This window comes from Neoarius graeffei, chromosome 15, assembly GCF_027579695.1.
Source record: "Neoarius graeffei isolate fNeoGra1 chromosome 15, fNeoGra1.pri, whole genome shotgun sequence".
Classification (NCBI taxonomy): Eukaryota; Metazoa; Chordata; class Actinopteri; order Siluriformes; family Ariidae; genus Neoarius; species Neoarius graeffei.
The window spans coordinates 72645441-72663763 of NC_083583.1; the positions used below are offsets into that span (position 1 = coordinate 72645441).

At 42.1% G+C, this 18323-nt stretch overlaps 1 protein-coding gene across 1 annotated transcript in view; it reads right to left on the reverse strand.

Moving 5' to 3' along the window:
* Positions 1-18323, reverse strand: part of zdhhc13 (zinc finger DHHC-type palmitoyltransferase 13) — a 108589-nt gene that overhangs the window by 46607 nt on the left and 43659 nt on the right. The window contains exon 4 of the mRNA XM_060941833.1: positions 11687-11764. Within this exon, the coding sequence (XP_060797816.1) occupies positions 11687-11764 (78 nt within the window). The remainder of the gene's footprint in view (positions 1-11686; positions 11765-18323) is intronic.

Below are 18323 nucleotides of genomic sequence, written 5' to 3' on the forward strand. Positions count from 1 at the left end.
GTAACCACTATGCTAGAAACTGTTGTGGTGGATCTGGAGTCAACCCATGGTGCAAGGCTAAAAAAAAAAAAAAAACCACAGATGTAACACCAGTGTACATAATTAAAATCGGGACAAACAAAAGAACAAAGTGAAAACTCCATATTTTAAAATTATATTAAATAAACTCCACATTTTAAATTAACTTAAATTTTCCATAGTCCAAGAGTCCAATCCAAAACACCTTCATATTCGATGTGGTGAAATGTACAGACTGCGAAAAATCCTTATTATATATTAAAAAGATCCGGGTTTGAGCGTTTATTTCCTGGAATCTGTAGCATATCATAGTGCACAACATAATATACAGTACATATGAAACACTTGGTTGTTTATAAATTAGTACATCATGAAATATCTGTTTAGATTTCTCAGCATTCATCATAATATGCAAGTCCTGATAGTCAGCTAATATGTCCTCAACACAGCTTGGCTGTTGGTGTGAGTCATAGGCTACGTTTACATTACGTCGAATCAGCGGATCATCAGATTAACGTTCTTAAAACGATTCGCGTTTACACTAAAACCGTTAGCCGTGCACACAGCAACACCAATACGCGGATACGCTCGGCTCCGCAGGCATCCTGCGCTCCAAATCACTCCGCCCTGAACAGCGAGTGCCCTCTGGAGGGTGTGCACTCCGGCCCTGCGCAGCTCACAGAGCGCGCGAGTGAAGTGAACAAGCCACGATTCGGGACTGAGCCGCTGTGTGTGAGATCCCAGCGCATATCACTTATTACTTGCAAGTGGAAGGATGGCAAGCCTAAAGACAATCATAACTACACAATGGGCAGTATTTGCATCAGTATTTGAAGTATTTTCATACTTTTATACTCTTTAATGAAAGGTGATACAAGGCGGAAGTCTGCGCCGTTTTTCAGCAGTCGCGTCACATGACCAACGCCAGCGAATCAGGAAGGTGGATGTCACAGTGACGTTGTCCAATGAGACGCCAGCTAGAGCTCAGCACAGCGTATTCGCGTATTCTCAATGTTTACACAGCACCGGAGCTGATACGATCTGGATTGAATACGTGGACGCTGGCGGATTCCCGTTTCCCCGCTTTTTCAGGGGGGTTAATGTAAACGGACAGTGCATCCGCGAAGAAAACGAGACAGATACGGTCTAGTGTAAACGTAGCCATAGAAACCTGGAGGGGACATGAACGATACACCTCAAACATACCATAAGTTTTTCTACATCAGGTTGATAGTTTATAGCCTTTGGTTTATCATAGTATCCTTTGCCTTGCTGAAAAAAAATAAAAGGTTTCTAAAGTTCTGTTTACATGCTGACATTTATAATAATAAATGTCTGATGAAGACGGAAGTTACACCATCAAAACATGTCAGGTAAAGGAAAAAACTTTTATATATGTCTGTAACAAAAGAAAACTAATGACCTGATTTAATAAGACGACATAATGAACATGACATCTATTTATAATAATAATTTAAAAAAAATCTATTCTATGGCTTATTGCAGAACTTGTGCAAATGCCACACATCTGATGACAGAATTTAGCCATGATAAACACTGCTATATAGGCTGTGTCTATAGGCTTTCTATCTCACTACAGTGGGGAAAACAAGTATTTGATCCCTTGCTGATTTTGTTGGTTTACCCACTAAGAAAGACTCGATCAGTCTGTAATTTTAATGGTAGGTGTATTCTAACATGTGGAGACAGAATATCAGAAAGAAAATCCAGAAAATAACTTTTAAATATCTATATTAATTTATTTGTATTTTATTGAGAAAAAGAAGTATTTGATCCCCTAGTAACCATCAAGAGTTCTTGTTAATACAGACAAGTTAGACTCTCCAAATTACCTTGTCACCTAAATTGAAGACACCTGATATCACTAATGACTTGTATAAAAGCCACCTGGCCACAGAATCAATCCGTTTGTCAGACTCCAAACTCTCCAACATGGGAAAGACTAAAGAGCTTTCTGTGGATTTAAGGGAGAAGATTGTAGACCTGCACAAGACCGGTATGGGCTACAAAACCATTAGCAAGAAGCTGGGCGTTAAGGTGACAACTGTTGGTGCAATTGTGCGCAAGTACAGGACTCACAACATGATCATCAATCGACCTAGGTCTGGGGCTCCAAAGAGCAATTCCAGCGTTATGGACGTGAAACTTGAACTCAAAATGGCAACAAATGACCCAGTGCATGTTTTATTGTCTCCCAGTATTTAAACAGGTGTTGCATATTTTAAGGCTGTACCATACTGGAGAAGTGATAGAACAAGAACAATTCCCATAGTACATCTAGGGCATGCCGGAAAATGCCAATAAAAGATGCGTTATGGATGTGACAGAAAAAGTATCACTTTTCTTGGGTGACTGTACATTTTTATCAAACTCTGTGAAATTGTAAACCTAATGTCGAAATGGAGATATCCATTTGATAGAGGGGTCCAAGGTGAATATTAAAAAATCTTTGTTTAAAATACTTTGTATTTCATGCAGAGTTTCGGAAGGAAAAGTCAGCGTTATGGATGTGACGAAATTCCGTTATGGATGTGACGCGTCTGAAATAGACATGGCATATGTTTAGAAAATCAGAAATTTAACCACCATAACCCTTTGAAAAACTCTCTAAATATCAGCTAAAACTATCAAAGTTCTTAAATAATATTTAGGATGGCTATTGTTTTGCTGTTTTGTGGATTTTAGCATACATTTCTGTGGCTTGTGGCAATAATATAGAATTGTACATGATCAAAGTTGATTTTAGCTTGGGTTTTACATTATAAGAAAGAAAGACTGATAGTGACACATTAGGTTGGTTACAAATTGGTTCAACTTATTCACATCTGTAAAATACAGGCCTAGGTGATATCTCTGGGAGTGGTTTTGATGTATTACATGTTGCTTTATTTTTGCATGGTGAGGTTGACATTTACATGGAATTGCCCCAAACAAGATCTCACCTCGTGGGGTTTCCAGGATCATGAGAATGGTGAGAAATAGACCTAATACAACACGGGCAGAGTTAGTGGATGATCTTAAAGCAGCTGGGATCACAGTCACCAAGCAAACAGTTGGTAACACTTTACACCGCAATGGTCTAACATCTTGCAGTGCTCGCAAAGTACCCCTGCTTAAGAAAGCACATGTGCAGGCCCGCCTGAACTTTGCCAATGAACATCTGAATGACTTGGAGAGTGACTGGGAGAAGGTGTTATGGTCAGATGAGACCAAAATTGAGCTCTTTGGCATCAATTCAACCTGTCGTGTCTGGAGGGAGAGACATGCTGTTTATGACCCCAAGAACACCATCCCCACTGTCAAGCATGGAGGTGGTAGCATTATGCTTTGGGGGTGTTTTTCTGCACAGGGCACAGGGCTACTTCACCGTATCAATGGGAGGATGGACGGAGCCATGTACCATAAAATCCTAAGTGAAAACCTCCTTCCCTCTGCCAGGAAGCTTAAAATGGGTCGTGGATGGGTCTTCCAGCAGGATAATGACCCAAAGCATACAGCCAAGGCAACCAAGGAATGGCTGAAGAAGAAACATATCAAGGTCATGGAGTGGCCCAGCCAGTCTCCGGACCTGAATCCTATAGAAAATCTATGGAGAGAGCTGAAGCTCAGAGTTGCCAAGCGACAGCCACGGAATCTTGATGATTTAGAGGTCATTTGCAAAGAAGAGTGGACCAAAATTCCTCCTAATATGTGCAGAAACCTGGTCATCAACTACAAAAAACGTCTGACCTCTGTGCTTGCCACAAAGTACCAAGTCCTTTTGGCAAGAGGGTTCAAATACTTATTTTCCTCAATAAAATGCAAATAAATTAATACAAATTCTTTAAAGTCGATTTCTTGATTTTCTTTGTGATATTCTGTCTCAGCATGTTAGACTACACCTACCATTAATATTACAGACTGATCGAGTCTTTATTAGTGGCCAAACCAACAAAATCAGCAAGGGATCAAATACTTGTTTTCCCCACTGTATATCCTTCTTGGCAGCTCAAACCAATCTGGCCATTTTCCTCTGATCTCTCTTATTAACGAGACGTTTCCACCCACAAAAACGTCACTCACTCAATGTTTTTTTTTTTTTTTTTTTTCGCACCATTCTGTGTAAACTCTAGAGACTGTTGTGTGTGAAAACCCCAGGAGATCAGCAGTTTCTGAAATACTCAAACTAGTCTATCTGGCTCAAACCAACACCCATTCCACAGTGAAAGTGAGAGATCACAATTTCTCATTCTGATATTTGAAGTGAACATTAAATGAAGCTCAATTTGTATCTGCATGATTTTATGCATTGTGCTGCTGTCAAGGGATTGGCTCATTAGATAACTGCATAAAACAGCAGGTGTGTGGGTGTTCCTACTAAAGTGACGTGACGTACAAGAAAATTATTCATGATTCACAAGTCAGGGCACAGAATAACCTCAAATCAAGTTATATTTGCATACTAGTTTCAAATGAGCTCATCACTTCTCTGCTTAAAAAAAAAAAATTATTAATCTCATCTCATCTCATTATCTGTAGCCGCTTTATCCTTCTACAGGGTCGCAGGCGAGCTGGAGCCTATCCCAGCTGACTACGGGCGAAAGGCGGGGTTCACCCTGGACAAAAAAACAAACACCCCAACCCACATCCGAGACCCCTCGGTCATCCAGAATGACCACCCTGTTTCTCTTCTCCCCTTCCTATCAAAGACTTGAACATGGTCTTGCTAACCAACTCTCCTCTTTTCTCTCACGGAACAACCTCCTGGATCCTCACCAGTCTGGCACCAGACACTCAACCGAGACTGCACTTCTCTCAGTCAGTGAGGCACTTCATGCAGCATGTGTTGCCTCCCCTTGTCTCTTCTCTGTCCTGATTCTCCTTGACCTTTCTGCTGAATTTGATACCTGTTGATCACCCCATCCTGCTGTCATCCTTATCAGCTCTAGGGATCTGCAGGACAGCTCTAGACTAGTTCAAGTCCTACCTCTCAAGTCACTCCTTCCAGGGTGCCTGGTCTACACCAACCCAAGCTGTGTACTGTCAAGCCTGGGATTAGCCATTTGAGTTCTCCATTTAGTTGTACTGTATCAGCACCACGCCCACTTACCACTGGCATCCCTCAAGGTTCAGTCCTTGGTCCACTTCTCTTCTCCCTCTACACCCAGTCTCTCAGCCCGCTCATCTCTGTTCATGGCCTGTCCTACCACTGCTATGCTGATGACCCCAAATGGTTTCTGTCTTCCTCTTTCTGACAAACAGATCTCTACTCACATCCCTGCTTGCCTGCATGACATCCAGAGCTGGATGGCCAGCAATCACCTGAAGAACAGCCCAGGCAAGATGGAGGTAATCTACATTCCTGCTCCATCCTCTCCACCCCAAGACATCGTCATCTCCCTGGGGGCATCTCTAGGTCACCTTCACCCACTACAAAGAACCTAGGAGTCATATTCGACAACAAACTCTCCTTCTCAGTGAACATCACTGCAGTGACCTGGATGCGTAGATTTCTCCTCTACAACATCCGAAGGATCCAAGCCAAGAAGCCTTCATCACATGTACAGTCAAACACAGACTTAAGCACACACTGAAATTTAGCCTCGGCATTTAATTGAGGTTTTACATTACTGACTTCTTTAACAACTCGTCACATCCATAACGCAATTTCGTCACATCCATAACGCTGACTTTTCCTTCCGAAACTCCGCATGAAATACAAAATATTTTAAACAAAGATTTTTTAATATTCACCTTGGACCCCTCTATCAAATGGATATCTCCATTTCGACATTAGGTTTACAATTTCACAGAGTTTGATAAAAATGTACAGTCACCCAGAAAAGTGATACTTTTTCTGTCACATCCATAACGCAGGGGCGGCACGGTGGTGTAGTGGTTAGCGCTGTCGCCTCACAGCAAGAAGGTCCTGGGTTCGAGCCCCGGGGCCGGCGAGGGCCTTTCTGTGCGGAGTTTGCATGTTCTCCCCGTGTCCGCGTGGGTTTCCTCCGGGTGCTCCGGTTTCCCCCACAGTCCAAAGACATGCAGGTTAGGTTAACTGGTGACTCTAAATTGAGCGTAGGTGTGAATGTGAGTGTGAATGGTTGTCTGTGTCTATGTGTCAGCCCTGTGATGACCTGGCGACTTGTCCAGGGTGTACCCCGCCTTTCGCCCATAGTCAGCTGGGATAGGCTCCAGCTTGCCTGCGACCCTGTAGAAGGATAAAGCGGCTAGAGATAATGAGATGAGATCCATAACGCATCTTTTACTGGCATTTTCTGGCATGCCCTAGATGTACTATGGGAATTGTTCTTGTTCTATCACTTCTCCAGTATGGTACAGCCTTAAAATATGCAACACCTGTTTAAATACTGGGAGACAATAAAACATGCACTGGGTCATTTGTTGCCAGTTTGAGTTCAAGTGTCACGTCCATAACGCTGGAATTGCTCAACTCTATCATTGCAAAAAGACCCAGAACGCAAGGTAATTAACAGTGGACAAGTCTTGGAGTGACTGCTGGTAGCATATAACATGCATGAAAAACAGCCCATGTCTTTAGGATTTTCTCCAGATCCAGGACAAGGTTTATAGTGATAATAGGCAAACAAGCAATGCTTCGCTATATATGAGCCCGCAAATTATTATAATATTTTGAGAGAGCAGGGAGACTTGGGACAGTTTGTATTCCCAGAAAATAATTTCAACCATTCATGTTTTAGATTACATCAAAAGTTAGATGTTGTCCCTTGGAGTAACCTACTTCCTTTGAGGCCACGAAGCTGGACAGTGCAGCAAGATTTGTGCAGTTAAATATGTGCCCAAATCCAGAATCCAGGGACACATGTCGGCCCGGGGGCATTTTGAGTTATTGACAGGTTCAGAAAGTACAGTTTCTAAGCTTTCCAATGATGCCTTCCATGTGGAGATCTGACAATATTTGAAGAATGTGTGGCCTTTTGAAAGTGTATACTTCTTAAAACAGAAAAGGGAGAAAATCGCCCTCAAAGTTTTCCATCTCAGCTACTCTGGGTGTAGGGCGGGCACATAATGCTGCTCATTTGCATGATATTAAGGAAAGCCCTACCCCCTACGAGCCAGCACGATACTACTTTCATGTAAACAAAGATCATCACGTCAATTTTCCTTCCATGCAAAGTATGCCCAACACAATTATGAAGTACAAAAATAAGTCCTAAAGTATACTTTAACGTTTTGTGGTTGAAAAATTATTCACACTGTAAGAAAGAAAGATAGCACGATGATGACACAACTAACACAACACTAGTTTCATGTAAAGCCTCGGTCACAACCGGCCGTACATGCTCCTACGGCCGGTCTACACGCAAAAAACGCAAGAAACGCATTGAGGGCACGTGTGAAACGCACGAGAGCACGCGTGTGACGTGCTGATTTTCGAGCCGCAGACCGGCCGCAGAGGTTCTTTGTCATGTCAAACAAACTCTACGGGCGCTTACGTTTTTTTCAAGTTGCAAGACAAACTTACGGCCAACACGCGTCTTTCTCCATGAAAAAAAAAATCCCGCAGCGATTTGGGAAACGCCAAAAATCACACGGCCAAAAAATCGTACGTCCGGTTGTGACCTACGCTTAACCAAACCACAACACTCTCCGTTACATGCAAAAATAACCACACAGCCTTAGATTAATAAACTTACCCCATCAGAAAGAGAAACGGTGCCTTGCACACACCAATGCCTCCGATGGAATGTAATCCTAGCTTCCTTTTGGTTGGGTTTTTTTTGCTAGAAATGGTTATCTCCTATGTAAATACCGTGTGTCTGTTTGCTTCGTGGTGTTTCAGCTCCTCTGCGCTCTGTTTAATTTGCTCATTCCATAGTGAAATCACACGCCTGTATGCAGCTTAAGTAGCCACGAGCTCAGCTCGTATCATACAGCTGATTCGCAAAAAAAAAAAAAAAAGACTTAAATCATCATGTGAATGGCCCATATGGTAATTTACCCACACCCCCCAGCAGGCTACAGTCCTGACAAAAACGAGACAATTTGCAACAAAAAATGTATGCTTTTCCAACAAAACAATCTATTATCTGAAATACTGATTGCATTCAAGATCTCAACTTGCACATGATGGAAAAAAACGAAAATCACAAAATTAAAAAAAAAAAAAAAAAAAAAAAAAAGCTTCTTTTGCGATTATCTCGGATTCGTTTCGGCCGACATGTGTCCCTGGATTCGGTGAGGCGTCACATATTTTTGTAAAGCAAACCATGTAGGAGACATGCATCCAGCTGCGTTGTTACATGGTTGCACCAACGAGAGCTCTGAGTCATCTCAGCGAATTAGCCTTTATTTTTATTACTGGCTCTTTTTGCGCACACACAGCACTATTAGACATTCAGTATGACCAACAAACTCTTCTACAGTTGCAACCGTAAGCCAGTTGGGACTTTAAACCAAATTTTGATATTGCAGACACTGCATTCCCTGAGTCATTTGTTTACTCATGCGTCACCAGAGGAAACCAGAGAGAGGGACGTGTGCCGGAGTTCTGCGCTGCTCACGACAGAGCCTCCTCTGCCCAGCATCCTGTTGGCTAATGTTCAGACTTTGGACAACAAACTGGACCGGCTGCACACACAGATTAAACACCAACGGGACATCAGAAACTGCTGCATTTTGGCGTTTACAGAGACGTGGCTAGAGCCACGTAAAAGTGCAGGTTCGATTCCCTAAACCAGCCTTGAGCAAGGCCCCAGACTGCTCCCCTGGCTGCTCTGTGTGTTGTACATCACTCTGGATAAGAACATCTGCTAAATGCCATTAATATAAAGTAATATCAATAGGTAATTTTAAAAAATGAAATACAATCTTTTTTTAATTATGTATTTATATTCACAAAAATCAAGCATCATTACAATACTTTAAGACCAAACTGAGTTTAACCAAGTTTGATTTGTTTAAATCAAAACTGACTGATTTTAAGCGATACTCACTTTCAAAATTTTTTTTAATTACCTATTGCTATTCACTCTAACCACTGGCATACTCTGTGGGTGCACCACCCAGGTACAACAAAACCCTTTACACCCACTTTGGTCATCTGTTTGTTGGTTTTCCTGTTGTAAACAAATTGTTTACAACAGGAAAATCAACAAACAAATGACCAAAGTTTTGTTCCTCAAGGGAAGATCTACCCAAAATATCGATCAGAACTGGAATCGGATGAGAGAGGAGATGAAATTCTAGTGAGACGCCTGGAAAATTTGTGAATTTCGCCTAATTACTAACTCTAGCAAAAAAAAAAAAAATTGCCAAAACAATGACCAAGTTTTGTGCAGCGTGATGAGTTCTTTCAAACAAAACAATCGGAATGGAAATCCATGGAGAATTGACGGAGGAGATACGATTTAACTGAATTGTGGACAATGGACGGGTGATGGACGCCACGCAATGGCAACAGCTCATCGGCCTTATGGGCGTCTGTAAGCTCATGCATATGGAAGTGGGCAGGTAGCGCATTCCTCCAAGTGTGTTATGCTGTTCATGATGTTGCATGAAAAGATGCAGTTGGTTGGCTTCACGTGCCTTGGAGGAAGCATGTGACAGCTACTAACCACAGAGGGCGAAGGCTGTCATGTGATAGGGGCGAGCTGTCTGAGCAAAGGCTATCAAGTGTATCAAGGCGGCAATGCTTATGGATAAATCAAATTTAGGATAATATTTGAGGGGAAAAAAATTAATTAAATAACAACAACAACAACAACTGCTTAGGGGGAAGCTGGAGGGAGCTGGTGTCGACTGCCACCTGGCTGCATGGATCATCGATTACCTCATTAACAGACCGCAGTATGTGAGGCTCCGCGACTGTGTGTCTGATGTGGTAGTCTGCAGCATGGGGGCTCCACAGGGTACAGTACTCTCTCCTTTCCTCTTTACACTTTACACATCTGACTTCAGCTACAACACGGACAGCTGCCACCTCCAGAAGTTCTCTGATGATACAGTCATCGTTGGACGTGTGTCAGAGGGGGATGATCTGGAGTACAGAGAGGTCATCACCAACTTTGTCGCCTGGTGCGAACTGAACCACCTGCGCATCAACGCCAGCAAGACAAAGGAGGTGGTGATCGATTTCAGAAGGACGGTTTCCCAAATTGCACCAGCGAACATCCAGGGTTTGGACATTGAGATCGTGGAGGAGTACAACTACCTGGGTGTTCACCTCAACAACAAACTGGACTGGACTAACAACACAGATGTCCTGTACAAGAAGGGCCAAAGTCATCTCCACCTCTTGAGAAGACTGAGGTCTTTTGGTGTGTGCAGGACACTGCTTAGGACTTTTTAAGACTCTGTGGTAGCATCAGCGATTTTCTACGCTGTGGTCTGCTAGGGCTGTGGAAGTTCAGAGAGGGACAGGAAGAAACTTAATAAACTGGTCAGAAGGGCTGGCTCAGTCTTGGACTGTCCTCTGGACTCCATTGAGGTGGTGGGTGAGAGGAGGATGTTAGCCAAGCTGACCTCAATCATGGATAACCCCTCTCACCCCCTACATGAGGCTGTGGGGGCTTTAAGCAGCTCTTTTAGTAGTAGACTGCTACACCCACAGTGTAAGAAGGAGAGAGACCGCAGGTCATTCATACCGGCTGCTGTCAGACTGTATAACACCCACAACTTGTAACGTAGCAACAATAACCTGTTTGTCATTATATTTGCACTACTTCACCACTACTACCTCTGCCATCTCTCATCGATGCAATTATGTGCAATAATATAGGCCCTAAACTATTTCTATGCATACTTGTGTATATATATAATTTATGCATGTGTATATATATATATATATATATATATATATATATATATATATATATATACACACACACACACACAGAGTCTACCTGTAACATGCAATTTTTCCGAGCCTCTCAATAAGGCAATTTTTCTATACTTTTTCACAGTAGATAATGCAAATAGCCCTCTGTATTTAATCCTTCATTTGTCAAATTTTTATTTCAGTTTTGTTTGTTATCTGTCTGACATTTTCTTGCTACTGTAACACGTGAATTTCCCCGATGTGGGATGAATAAAGTGAATCTAATCTAATCTAATAATAATAAATCAAAAGGGAAAAAGAAGAATGGTGAATTGTGATCCCTTCACCCCTGCCCTGCCCAGTGGAGGTTGCTGGGGATACCACTGGCTTTCATGATTTTCCAAATGGTTGTACTGGCTATGCCAGATGCTTATGCATTGGTTCTGATCCATTTTCCCAGCTTCAAAATGGCTTACTTTTCTCTCATAGACAGCTCTGTGGTTTTAATGTTGGTTTATCATCTTCAACAACAAATGCAGTCTTCACAAGAGAAACCCAGGGCTTTTAATTGTATAGACAGTAACAGAGCACACCTTGGCAACAATAAAACGCCCACCATGTGTTCCAATATTTCTGATAACTTGGGGAAAATGGGTGGGTTCAAACAAAAAGTGCCATGTTCCTCATATTAGGAACCATAATGTTAATTTCCACTATTTGGATTTTTTTTTCAGAAACAGTTTTTTCACTTTCAGCTATGTTTATTTACTGTAATTGTACTGAATTTATTAACCAATAAAGAGGTAACTGTGTGTGTGTGTGTGTGTGTGTGTGTGTGTGTGTGTGTGTGTGTGTAGAAAAATTTACCTTATGGCCCAGTGGAGCGGTGTAGAATTTAAATCGCCACCCAACTGATCTATAACTGCACCTTTAGATATATAATACCTGTAACAGACAGATCCAATACATAATACAGAGCTGTACAGTACAACATTTTTACTCACATTTGTGATTTAAAAAAAAAAATAAAAAAATTCTATGCAAATGATGAATATTAACTCAAATCACGTGTGCATTGCCAAGTAACTACCAGCAAGAAGCAGCTGAGGTAGCACGGTTATCTCTCTAGCTAAGCTAACTGTAACAGATGGAGTTAAAGGTCATAGGCAAATGCTTTCAATTTATGCACATTTGAAACTTTATATAATGTTAAAAAAACCCTCTGTAATTTTCTTCTGGTCCCAAGAAGTATTGTTAAGAAGTAATAATTAAAATAAAGTTCAAATAAGCGCGGATCGCGGCAAATTTCTGCTCGGCGATTTTCATGACCACTCGGCGCGTGATGTCATTCAAGGCAAACAAATCGCTTGAGTTGAGTCCACTTCAGTTTATTTGCATTGCCGTTTGGCTTGAGTGCAGACGTGCGTTCGGGAATTTCCAAAGGAAAAAAACATGCCTTATTGTTGTGCAGTGAACCGTAACAACGGGACCGGTTCAGGAAGAAGTTTTTACCTTTTTCCGAGAGAGGAGAAGAGGCGGAGAGAGTGGATTGTGCGCGTGAAGCGAGAGTGTTGGCAGCTGGGTAAATACGCCGCTCTGTGCTCCGATCACTTCGAGGGGGGAGCATTGATTCATTTTTGAAGAATCCTCATCTGTTGGAGAGTTTAGGTGTCCGTGTCGGACAGAGAAGGCTCAAACCTGACGCTGTTCTGACAAAATCAAGCAGTCAAAGAAAAAACGGAGCAGCGATGCTCAAGCAAAAAGGAGAAGATTGGAAGTAAACATTTTTACCTTTGCTTGCAATTGACAAGTCAAGAATCCTGAGGGATCCTGTACAATCGTTGTGGAAATGAGACAAAGGGATATTTCCTCACTTAGAGTAGGCTATAAACAGTATAATGCTTGTATTACTATTAGCAATATATTATATTAGCAATATAAACGAATCCACGTTATATTATAGGGATTGTATGTGTGCCTGTGTGGTTTAATTATTCTTCAAAAGGGCTCTTATTTAGTATTACGACGAAATTTATCATAACTATCAGGATAAATCATTTGGGCGCGAGTCTTGTTGAGGTCCGGGGTCACCGCGATCAGAGTCGGCCGAGTCGCTGTCCGATTCCGAGGCCGCACGGTCAAACCAGTGAGCCACATTCACCGATTGCTTCGCAACGGCCATAGGTTCATACATATATGGTTTCACCTCTCGATATTCAATTTGGAGAGTTCCTACTTCAAAAAAATCAATATCAGACATTTTACACATCCTCTCACGACCAAAGCCCGTACACATGTGCTCGGTTCGCAAGTAAACACAGAACTGCTCCCAGTCTGTTTGCCTTGAAATGACGTCACGACGACGGTCCCCTGGCGGTAAAAGTGTGCATAAGTGAGATGTAAACAAATCTTTGGAACTCGTGCAAACCAGTATATTTTAACCGTTTTATTCAATTTTAGTGTGCAAATTAGACACAAGGAAGACTGAATTCGCATTTTGGGTCGTCCTTCTAGAAAATAAAGTTGATGTTCTAAGTTCCACCTCGTACCCTTGCCTATGACCTTTAAGAATAAGAAACAAAGATATTTTCCAATTTTAATGTTACTGTGACAACCCTGACAACTTGGCATGTCATCCACTGAGGGAAAACCCTTAATTTTGAAGATGTCTAGTCACCATCAGCATCTAATATTTACTACCGATTAAAAGTAGTGTTAGGTCCAGTGTTAAACCAGCAGACATGCTAGCCTTCTCAGGTGACAAAAAAAAAAATTAACTGATTGCCCATGAAATTGGTAGATGATGTGCCGTGGGTTTTTGTAATCAAGCAAACAATGTTATGTTCCGTAGGTTGTGTCAGGTGGCAGAGATCAGCGTCTGAGCTCAGTAATGCTCTTGCCTCTTTAGCATACTTATTAGGGTAAGCAAGACACCCTACACAACAGGCGATTCGATTTTTTAAACGAGACGATATTTGCGCACACAGCCTGTAAAAACAGATATTGCATGTGAAGATGCTCATGTTGCCAGGACTTCTGTTGTAAACTGGTAAACGAGGATGTTCTTTGAGAGTTTAAAAAAAAAAAAAAAAAAATCATCAATATAAAAGCGTACTGCATCACTAAAAGGAAACAGTGTTGTGTTAAAATGAATGGCTAACTAGCAGATGACATGAAAGGAAAACCTGTGACTCGGGTGAACAGCTTGCACTATGCTGGAGACACGTGCTTTCAGTAGTTTACATTGTTATGACCCCCTGCAGGTCCTTCCCTGTCAGTGCACGGGCAGGGTTGGGCCTGGTTAAGCCGATTAATATATATGAGTGCACCTGTACCTGGAGTGTGGCTATAAAAGGGGTTCTCTTCTCTCGGTCACAACCGGCCGTACGTGCTCCTATGGCCGGTCTACGTGCAAAAAAAACCGCAAGAAACGCACGGAGGGCGCGCGTGACGTGCTGATTTTCGAGCCGTAGACCGGCCGCAGAGGTTCTTTGTCATGTCAAACAAACTCTACGGGTGCTTACATTTTTTTCAGGTTGCAAGACAAACTTACGGCCAACGTGCGTCTTTCTCCATGAACAAAAAAAAAAAAAACCGCAGCAATTTGGGAAACGCCAAAAATCGCACGGCCAAAAAATCATACGTCCGGTTGTGACCTAGGCTTATGGGGGGCAGGGCATTTTTAGGCACCTAGTTTGATTTTCCTTTCACACTGGCACTTTGCTTACTTTCTCTCTTTCTCTCCCCCCACCTGTTTATCTCACTATCTCGCGTTCTCCGTTTCCCCCATTGGTCCATATACTGATGCATTCATTGCACCCACTCAGACACGTCATTATATTCACTTATGTTCCCCAAGTGTTGTTTTTTGCTTTTTTCTAATAATTTATCAGTTTGGTTTAAACTTATGTTTGTTGTCGTGTCCCTTTATCAGAGCCTAATCTAGGAATTTGAAAATAGGGGACAGATCCCTCACTAGTTGTAGAAACAGGGGACAGAAAATATTAACCTGGGTAAAAATATCCCTCATTTGTTCCAGTTAGTGGGGACAGAAAAATAAGTAATACATTGGTAGATATTTTCAAGAGTACATCTATAAACAGAAGAGTTTTATTAATCTTTACTTTTAGAATATCATTAACATAATACTAAATTGAACTTTCGACGAGAAAAATTAAACAAATTACTCAAAAAAAAAAACCTAGCAATCATGTAGAATGTGTAAAATTACCAGAACTACAAAAATGCAGAAAAATAGGCTTTACTTATCCAAATGCTCCTGTTGGTTCAAAAGTTAAAGTGCAGAGAACCTCACAGCACAACATGAAGTTACCTTAAAATATAATATAAATGCCTCAGCTTTCATGTAAGAAAAAAAAAAACTATTAATACTAGTACTGTGTGCAGGCAGTCTCTCCTGAAGACTAAATTAAACAATAATTATAAACTAATAAAATAAATGGCATAGGCTTCATAGAAGAAAAAAACAAACAATTTGAACAGAATCTCACAGTATGATGCTGAAGCTGCCTAAACAATGGAAAATAAAATACCATTTTGGCAAAAATGTTGGCATCCATTAATTTCTTGTATTAAGTAAAAAAAAAAAAGCAATGTAAAGTGCACACAGTCCTTCACTGTAAACATAACACACTTTCAGTAACAGAATTTAAGCCTACATAAACACTGACTCGCACATCATGCAGTGTTGCCAGATACTGTTGACTTTTTCCAGCCCAAAATATGTTCAAAATCCGCCAAAATGCACTGAAAACCACCCAATCTGGCAACACTGCGCACATGCTGCTTCTCTTGAACGTATACACGGAAGTAAGGCGGAAGGTAGTTTGTCGACATCACCGCAAGACGACGCCAACGATTGGTCAAATTTGCGGGAAAGTTGCGGTGATTGGATAGAATTGCAACACCGTCCTGAATTCGCGGGGATTGGTTGAATTTGCGCTGATGTTGCAAATCGCGAAATCCTGGGGGGTCTGAATGTTATGTTTGGATGAGACAGAACGATATGTGACCCCTCACTGAATCCAGGGACACATATCGGCCGAAACGAATCCGAGATAATTGCAAAAGAAGCATTTTTTTTCGAAATTTGTGATTTGTGTTTTTTTCCATCATGTGCAAGTTGAGATCTTGAAGAATGCAATCAGTATTTCAGATAATAGATTGTTTTGTTGGAAAAGCATACATTTTTTGTTGCAAATTGTCTCGTTTTTGTCAGGACTGTAGCCTGCTGGGGGGTGTGGGTAAATTACCATATGGGCCATTCACATGATGATTTAAGTCTTTTGTTGTTTTTTTTCGCGAATCAGCTGTATGATACGAGCTGAGCGCATGGCTACTTAACTGCATACAGGCGTGTGATTTCACTATGGAATGAGTTACTAAACAGAGCACAGAGGAGCTGAAACACCGCGAAGCAAACAGACACACGGTATTTACATCAGAGATAACCATTTCTAGCAAAAAAAACCCCGCAACCTCGTTTTCCAGATTGAATGGAATACTTGAATGATCGGATGATACACGGACCGTTCTAGGATTACATTTCATCGGAGGCATTGGTGTGTGCAAGGCGCCGTTTCTCTTTGGTGGTGTTTACATTAGACCGTATCTGTCTCGTTTTCGTCGCGGATGCACTGTCCGTTCACATTAAAACGCCGGGAAACGACTCCAAAGGCGGAACAACTTGAATCCGCCAGGGCCCACGTATTCAACCCAGTTCGTATCTGATCCGGTGCTGTGTAAACATTGAGATACGAGGAAACGCAGTGCTGAGCTCTAGCTGACGTCGTCATTGGACAACGTCACGGTGACATCCACCTTCCTGATTCGCTGGTGTTGTTCATGCCACGTTGGTCATGTGACGCGACTGCTGAAAAACGGCACGGACTTCACTTCCTGCTATTGTTTCCGCCTTGTATCACCTTTTTGTTTTTCATTAAAGAGTATAAAAGTATGAATATAATGCTTTGCTTTGTCATTCTTAATGTTGTTCATGGTAAGATGCAAATACTGCCCATTGTGTAGTTATGATTGTCTTTAGGCTTGCCATCCTTCCACTTGCAAGTGGTGAGTGACTTGCGCATGCCCGATATGCACTGGGATCACACACACAGCGGCTCAGTCCCGAATCACTGCTCGTGCGCTTCACTCGCGCGCTCTGTGAGCTGCGCAGGGCCGGAGTGCGCACCCTCCAGAGGGCACTCGCTGTTCAGGGCGGAGTGATTTGGAGCGCAGCCGCTGAGGAGGAAGCGCTGAGCCGCACTGACACATTTTAACTTGCGTGCCGTAATTAGTCATGTGATTAGCATATCCGTGTATTGGCGTTGCTGTGTGCACGCGAATCGTGTATTGGCGTTGCTGTGTGCACGCGAATCGTTTTAAAAACGTTAATCTGATGATCCGCTGATACAGTCTAATGTAAACACCACCTTTATGATGGGGTAAGTTTATTAATCTAAGGCTGTGTGGTTATTTTTGCATGTAACGGAGAGTGTTGTGGTTTGGTTAAGCCTAGGTCACAACTGGACGTACGATTTTTTGGCCATGCGATTTTTGGCGTTTCCCAAATCGCTGCATTTTTTTTTTGTTCACGGAGAAAGACGCGCGTTGGCCGTAAGTTTGTCTTGCAACCTGAAAAAAACGCAAGCACCTGTAGAGTTTGTTTGACATGACAAAGAACCTCTGCGGCCGGTCTGCGGCTCGAAAACCAGCACATCACATGCGCGCTCTCCTGCTTTTCACACGCGCGCTCTCGTGCGTTTCATGCGCGCTCTCCATGTGTTTCTTGCGTTTTTTGCATGTAGACCGGCCGTAGGAGCGCGTACTGTACGGCCGGTTGTGACCGAGGCTTTACATGAAACTAGTGTTGTGTTATCATCATGCTCTCTTTCTTTCTTATGGTGTAATTTTTCAACCACAAAACATTAAAGTATACTTTAGGACTTATTTTTGTACTTCATAATTGTGTTGGGCATACTTTGCATGGAAGGAAAATTGACGTGGTGATCTTTGTTTACATGAAAGTAGTATCGTGCTAGCTAGTAGGGGGGTAGGGCTTTCCTTAATGTCATGCAAATGAGCAGCATTATGTGCCCGCCCTGCACCCAGAGTAGCTGAGATGGAAAACTTTGAGGGCGATTTTCTCCCTTTTCTGTTTTAAGAAGTATACACTTTCAAAAGGCCACACATTCTTCAAATATTGTCAGATCTCCACATGGAAGGCATCATTGGAAAGCTTAGAAACTGTACTTTCTGAATCTGTCAATAACTCAAAATGCCCCGGGCCGACATGTGTCCCTGGATTCTGTGATCTGCCACATATGCCATGTGCGTCTGGGTATTTTTAAAACACTTCACACGATTGGTTGAGATACACTGTCTTCCGGTTCAGTGACCAATGATATAATAGTTCACAAAACTGTTTTACCCGCTAAATAAACCATTCGGAATACTTCGGTCCTTTCCGATATTTTCCGATTGG